Source organism: Myzus persicae, unplaced genomic scaffold (assembly GCF_001856785.1).
Source record: "Myzus persicae strain clone G006 unplaced genomic scaffold, MPER_G0061.0, whole genome shotgun sequence".
Classification (NCBI taxonomy): domain Eukaryota; kingdom Metazoa; phylum Arthropoda; class Insecta; order Hemiptera; family Aphididae; genus Myzus; species Myzus persicae.
The window spans coordinates 5,096-12,511 of record NW_019103500.1 but is presented as its reverse complement, the minus strand read 5'-3'; the positions used below and the strand labels follow the sequence as shown (position 1 = coordinate 12,511).

At 28.9% G+C, this 7,416-nt stretch overlaps 1 protein-coding gene across 1 annotated transcript; it reads left to right on the top strand.

Moving 5' to 3' along the window:
• Positions 1-708: 708 nt before the first annotated feature.
• On the top strand, positions 709-3,188 carry LOC111034621 (regucalcin-like). Its single transcript, XM_022315911.1, has 6 exons — positions 709-826; positions 1,475-1,631; positions 2,098-2,301; positions 2,382-2,603; positions 2,717-2,829; positions 2,905-3,188. The coding sequence occupies exons 1-6, from the start codon at positions 782-784 to the stop codon at positions 3,151-3,153; spliced, it is 990 nt and encodes a 329-aa protein (XP_022171603.1). The 5' UTR covers positions 709-781; the 3' UTR covers positions 3,154-3,188.
• Positions 3,189-7,416: the final 4,228 nt, after the last annotated feature.

The following is a 7,416-nucleotide window of genomic DNA, read 5'->3' as shown; positions in this document are numbered from 1 at the left end:
AGCTGATCCCGTGCGCTTCGTTGCCTGTCGAAAATGCAAAATCTATGCATGATACTTGCTTATTATAATGCGAGCAGTATATTATTAGGTAGAATATCATATTATATTAGTATTATCGTACCCCACGTTAAGCGTATACTCTATATGAATAATATTTTTTTTATTTTTTATTTTGACTGTTCATACGTCGATGAGCAGCTGTAAATGCAACTGAGCAATCTTAGTAGGCAATGTGTGAAAATTCGATTAGTTATTTTTTATTAGTTATTTTTTACCAATAACTCAAATAACACACTCGCTGGGATATTCAGATAAAATGAATTGTTTTTTTTTGTTTTGGCTAAACTATATAATTATAATAATTGTTTATTATTCCACGTCGATACCGACCTGCCTGGAAGCATCTGTGGTTGTCGAGTATTTATTTTCAGCCAGAGACTATTTCTTACTAAAAAATGTATAGTTATACAATTTACACGTTTATTTTAATTAATAATAACCAATTATTTATTAACTTTATCGGACTAAATCTATGCCAAAAACCTTCTCTGTGATGTCCTCTTCAATTTAAAAAAACTGCAAGACCGTCCAATAAGTAGTTTTCTCGATTAGCGCGGTCGTAGAAAACCCTTTACAATTTTATATAATAGTATAGATAGATAAATTATGTATACATAGCAACGCTTACCTAGTTTACTTTATCAATCAATATTTTAATTCTAAAGACGTTCCTAGTTAGAACATATTATTAACCAACTTATAGCAAACTTATAGTTTAGAAATGGATTCGTGTTGCCCAAAAAAATGCTCACCGTCGCCATGTCAGGTATAATAAATTCATATAATATAACTATTATGCTACTACTGAAAAAGGTTAGGTATAATGCGTGACAATGATATATCTTATATAGAAGGACATCGGTAGTAAAAAATTATTGACTGTTATTTGTTCTTTTCATTTTAGTACCTACCTATTAATGAACACGTTAAACGTTGTAGATAATGATTAGTTATTATGTATAGCTTTTTGGCTATTAACTTGAATTAAAAATTATTCTAAAATTGATTAATTATTTTTTAAATTATGATTTTCAAGAAATATGCAACCTCTACAGCAGGGGTCTTCAACCCGCGACCAGCCCTGTCCGCGATCACATTTGATATTTAGCATGTATATTTTCTATTTCGATAAAATTATAAAGGCTAAGCCATTGGTATCGGAAATATGCGATAAGATAAATCGATAAATTAATTAATAATTTGTAATTTGTAATTTAAAATGTGATCATAAAAATTGTAATAATAAAACTGAATTTTTGTATTAAATATGCGTTTTTACTATGAATGCGGCCCGCAAGATTATTAAAAAATAATATGTGGCCCACTGCATAAAAAGGTTGAAGACCCCTGCTTTACAGTGTAACAGTACCAATACCATAAAGTAACATGCCAATTAAATTATTATCTCCTACAGATGAACTGCAGCATTCAACGAGTGTCTCCACCTATGGAACTCGGAGAAGGCCCGCATTGGAATCCATTGACTCAGAGCTTATATTTTGTAGACGTACACAGGAGAAAAATTAACAAATATCATCCAGAAACCAGCTGTTATACTTCTGCTACTATAGGTAAGTAATTTACTGGATATAACTAATGTCAAATAAAATAACTTTTGCTTATTTTTAATTATTTTTTCATGAAATATTCAAGCGCGTTACATGAATTAGTAGTAAACATGTTTTATTTTTTAATACTAAAAATAAAAAGTTTTAAATGTGATATACATTTTTTTTTAAATTCAAGAAAGTCAGTTTGTAAATTTGGTTCTAGAAAAATGTTGATTGTAAAAATATTTACTTAAGCCATATAATTTATTGTATACACATTTTTTAAATCTCATTATTTTCGTTTAGGTAAAATGAAGTAAAGTTTAAAAAAAAGTTAGTTCCAAATTATACAGAAAAACAAATTTAAAATATTGATCAGAACAAAGTTTATTTAATTTGTAACGTCTTCCGGTTACGCCTTATAAGCATTACTTTATATGTTTGGTACACGTATATGTAATAAATAATTTGTATTCATCTTTCACAGATTGCTGCGATCCATTGACTTTCGTCATCCCAGTCCACAACCAACCTGACACTTTCTTGGTTGGCCTGGGGCTCGCCATTGCCGTAATTAGATGGGATGGATGTTCGAATAGAGCCGAGTACAGGTACTTGAAAACGATTGACAAGACTCCAGGCAACCGTCTAAACGATGCAAAAGCTGACGCCTCTGGCCGTCTTTGGGTTGGTAAGTAATGAAATTTTGTGGTTGTTGTAAAACAGTTCGGTGAGGTCCATTGATGTTTAAAAATTGTTAATTTTTAAAAGGATCTATGGGACCAGAGATGAAAGACAACCCAGGTCATTACTATAAGTGTAGGGGTTCACTGTTCTCGGTGGAATTCGACGGCACCGTCAATAAAAAGTTGTCAAACATTGGTATCTCCAATGGTATGGCGTGGAGTCTGGACAACAAACTATTCTACTACATAGACACTTACAAATACGCGGTCGAGGCTTATGATTTTGATCTTATCACGGGAAATATCTGCAAGTGACCCCTTCGATTTTAGATATAAATTTAGATTTAGATTATTATTATATATTATATTTCATTATTTTAAGGAACAATATTATTAACTATGCGTGTCTTTGTTATGCAGGTAACGGAAGAGTAATTTTTGATTTTAAGTGTAAAAATATAGCTGGTGAACCGGATGGTATGACTATTGACACAAACGGAAACCTGTGGGTAGCTGTTTTCAACAGTGATAAAGTAAGATTTCAAAAGATAATTTTTCATTCTCATATTATTAATTTTAAATGTGTTTGTTTAATGTTTTCGAAATAGGTTTTAAAAATTAATCCCAACACAGGCACACTGATGACAACCATCGAATTTCCTGCCTATCAGATCACATCTGTTGCTTTTGGGGGCCCAAATTTGGATCAGCTGTATGTAACTACAGCAAGTTACAATACAACTGATGTGCAAAAATCAAAACTGCCGTATTCCGGAACTCTGTTTCGAGTAATGGACACATGCTCTACTGGTTATAACGGCGTACCTGTCAAAATTAATTTGTGTTCGTTAAATTAACTATGCACAATAAAATAACAAAACAAATATCAATAGTTATTTTTTTCTTATTTAAGTATGAATCAAATACTTTTATAATTTGTTTTAAGGTTATACATAATATTATCATTTCTTAATCAAATCTTATTCGTTTTCAAAAACTGAGCTTGTGCATCTTATTTCTTAAATGTTTCATTATTGAGGTACACTGGTACTAAAAATATATTTAAAATGTTTTTACAAACTGAGAGCATATTGTTCTTATTAATAGCAAATTGTAATACATCTTATTTTACACAGGATATGGCCACATAAAAAAAAAATTAAAAAAATTAACTGGCCCTACACCGGTCCCAGTTGATGACTGATAGATATTCCAACTAATAGTTACAAGAGATCAGAAATCAGTGACGTATTTAGGAGGGGATCTTAAGAGGTCATTTTTTTAGTGTTTCATCAGATTTTAAAATAGTAACGCCAGCGTTATAGACAAGATTTATAGATATGGATGATTAAAACCGATGATAGTTCCTCTACAGGTACCTCTCAACAAAAAAATTAGGTAAACCAATTGTATCATATAATCTCAAATATTAAGTAGGGATAATTTAATTGCACCACTAAGATTATATTGATAATAGTTATAATTTAAATGACCAAAATAACAATTAAATGCATTATAACCATGTGCATTTACTGATAATAAATATACGGTGAAACTTTAAACGAAATCTTATGAAATATTTTTGAGAAACAAACGAAACAAGAGTTATATTTTTTAATGATCTATATTATCATTGATTATAAATACTAATAAATATATTTCTGTATTGTGCTGAGGTACTGGGACGATCGAAGGAGATAATCTTTCTAGTTAATCAAGTAATCAAATATGATAATTGCATTGTAAATTAAATATTATTTAAAAATAATTAGAATTATTATTACATATTATTTACTTATTATACTTATAATTAAACATTACGTTTAATGTTATTCTTCATTACGAATATAAGAATATTCTTAAATTGTGAACATGTACATAATATTACGTACAAACGATAATAAAGGCAACCGGGCTTCTGCGTCGTGATATTTTACTTAAGTTTTATTGAAGTTCGAATACATGAATTTAAACTAAATAACGTTTCGATAATAGAGGGTCGTATAGCAAACGTTCGGATAATCGAGGTTCAACGGTCATCACATATATTTAATATAAACAAACAATAAATTACCCAAGTACGGTTAAACATTAAACCAAATATTATACACAATAATACAGGGTATTCTGTACCCAAGTAGGGACAAAAAAATTGTCAACATTGTGATCCGATATGATTTGACGGGTATATTATATCAATTGCACCGAAATGGCCTTTTAATTTGTCAGTAATCTATCGATTGAGCCTCGTCTCAATTAGGAAGAATTTTTTCACATATTGTCATATTGATTCCACCGGCCATCAATACACTGAATATTATTTATTTTAGTAATTAAAAAATGTTAAATGCTTACATTTACATTGTATGTTAATATTTTATTGGTAATTTTAGAAATAAAAGTAATTTACAGTTCACTCATAACAAAATTACATTTCTGAAATGTAATATTAAATTAACACAATCTAATTCTTATATAATAATAAGACTATAGGAGGGCTTAGCAATACTAAAACAAACAAAAATTTAAAAAAACATATAACACACGTTTTTGACGATTTGTTAAATAAATAAATTCATAGATCTCTCATATAAAACTTAAAAATATTTTGTAAAATAAAAAATTACTAAATATTTAAATTACAATATTTTACAATTTTAACAAATGTTACATTGAATTTAATTTTCTTCTATACTATATACATTATATTATATTATGCACAGTTTACTTTTTTTTTTTTTATTGAACTTGAGCCCGGCGTCTAAGGCCATTAGCAATTGTAGGGGTTATGAACTGTGGTAGGGGTGAGGTTGGTACGGTGGGTAGTTTTTAGTTCTTACGATTGTTACGGTCATTACGTTAGGTAGCAAACACGTGTATGTGTGACAAGGTTTTTAACTACTATAAACCCGGGTGGCGGGCGAATTCCCCGACTAGTAGCAGCCAACGCGCCACGCCAAGCCACTTGTGTATTGTTTATAATATCGAAAACGGTCCAATATTCATACACGAGAACACGAGTTTCCACATAAGTGCGGTCGGTTTACAGTTGCGTCACTCATTTTTTATTTATAAGGGCAAATATTAAAGCTACACACCCACTCTTACATACTATTATAACTTGCATAATATATGTAAAAATCGTTTTTTATTATAAAAAAATATTGATGATGTAACAAAAAATAAACGAATGTAAACTTAAAATAATATTTAAATAGTAAATACCTTGTGCTGGCATTAGATCCTCAGATCCCATATTTATATATATCTACATATAAGAAGACAGGCTTAATGCCTAAAAAAGTTATTGGCAATAAACGGTTGAAGTATGGCATATGGTATTTAAATGTGTAATAGGACTATCAACTGGTAGGGGGGAGGGGGTGAACTCATAATAATATTATGCCAGTGGTTTTACAGGAACGATTTATTTATCTAACCTAGAGTCAACAAATTCCTGTCAAATTAGTCATAGGTAACCTAATATTTAACTTATTTGGTATGTCTGAAACCAAGTGATCTTGAAAAAAGTACATTAATTGTGAAGGGGAAACGGTACGTATACCGTTTTCTGTAAAGCACACATGAAATACGAATAACGGCATACTATATGATACAGTATGAACTATTTATAAGAATCATTGCTTTAAATTTTCAATCCTTAGCTATATAAGGGCGATTACAATTTCAAAATGTATTCATAAATAAACAATTTTTTATAAATTTCTAACTCAAAATAATTTGGAAATTTTTCATGAATTTGATGTATTTTGTCAAAATTTTAACTTTATACGTTCATAAAAAATTATTGTAGATCAAAGATCAAATTTTTTTCAGTTTCCCCTAACAACAATTTATGAAGAACTTTGTATTACAATTTTAAGTTTTTTGAAAAAGCAAAAATTGTTTTTATCGACAGTTAAAAAAAAACTCAAAATTGTATTATGCCTATCAGGGCTTGCAAACGTTATAATAACGTTATGATTATAATGTTATATTTGATAAAAACCGATTGAAATTTGTAAACGTAATTATAACGGAAAACGATAAACATAAATAAATAAATAACACAAAACAAAATGTAATGTTTAACAAAATATATGATATATCATTAAACAAAACATAACGCAAAACGATATGTAATATACATTATATTCCATTAAGCGAAATAATTAATTTACAATTATTTAATAATATTTAGTAGTATTCAATTATTTATTCAATACAAGAATTAATTTTATTCCGTATCCGGCCTATCCGGGAGATCCCGTATTAGATATTATTTTAAAACTTAATAAGTAGGTATTAATAGAATAATTTAATTACCAATAGCTAATAATAGTGATACTCTGATAATATTGTACTGTACTATCTGTACTACGGTCGAAATTTATACCATTCAAGTTATTCAACTATTGTGTTCGGTGTTCAGTTTGCTCAGATTTGTTCAGTCGTCACTCGTCAGTGTTTGTCTAATCGTTGTCAAATGTTTAATATTTATATTTTATACTAATATACTTATAGTTTTAACGTGCATACGTTTTCTTTATATTAGTTTAACCCATTTAACTAAATAAATAAAATAAAATAAATAAAATTATACAATACCTACTTAAAACTCAGAATTGGGAAATTATGTCCCCCCAAAAAGGTCATAGTCATATACTTTTAAATTGCGGCCTGTGTACTTTTACAACAGGTATCTAAATGCTTTTAAATTTTAAATAACGATGAACACAAAAGTTGAATAACGTTTAAATTATGAATAACGATAAACTCAAAATTTGTACAACGTTTTGATTGTAAATAACGTAAAACAAAATTTTTTTTTCAAATGCAAGCCCTGCTATAAATACATTGTATGCAATTTATACAAGGAACCTATATATTTACACTCATCTACGATAAGTCGGCCAATGGACTCAAAATAATAACAATAGTATATTATAATATAAATATATACTATTATAATCATATTAAATATTATTAGTGTACTAATCAACGCTATATTATCTGCGAAATTACAGAACATTGGAAGTCCACAAAATACTTTATAATATGACCGTTTAATGTTTGAATTTTTACGAAATCCGATATTTCGGAGTAAAAAACGAATTCCC

What these genes read in the sequence shown, in the direction of transcription:
- LOC111034621 (XM_022315911.1), top strand. Translation starts at nt 782, where the DNA reads ATGGATTCGTGTTGCCCAAAAAAATGCTCACCGTCGCCATGTCAG. An exon ending in TTATACTTCTGCTACTATAG is followed by an intron (nt 1,632 to 2,097) that starts GTAAGTAATTTA and finishes CATCTTTCACAG; the next exon opens with ATTGCTGCGATCCATTGACT. An exon ending in CTGTTTTCAACAGTGATAAA is followed by an intron (nt 2,830 to 2,904) that starts GTAAGATTTCAA and finishes TTTTCGAAATAG; the next exon opens with GTTTTAAAAATTAATCCCAA.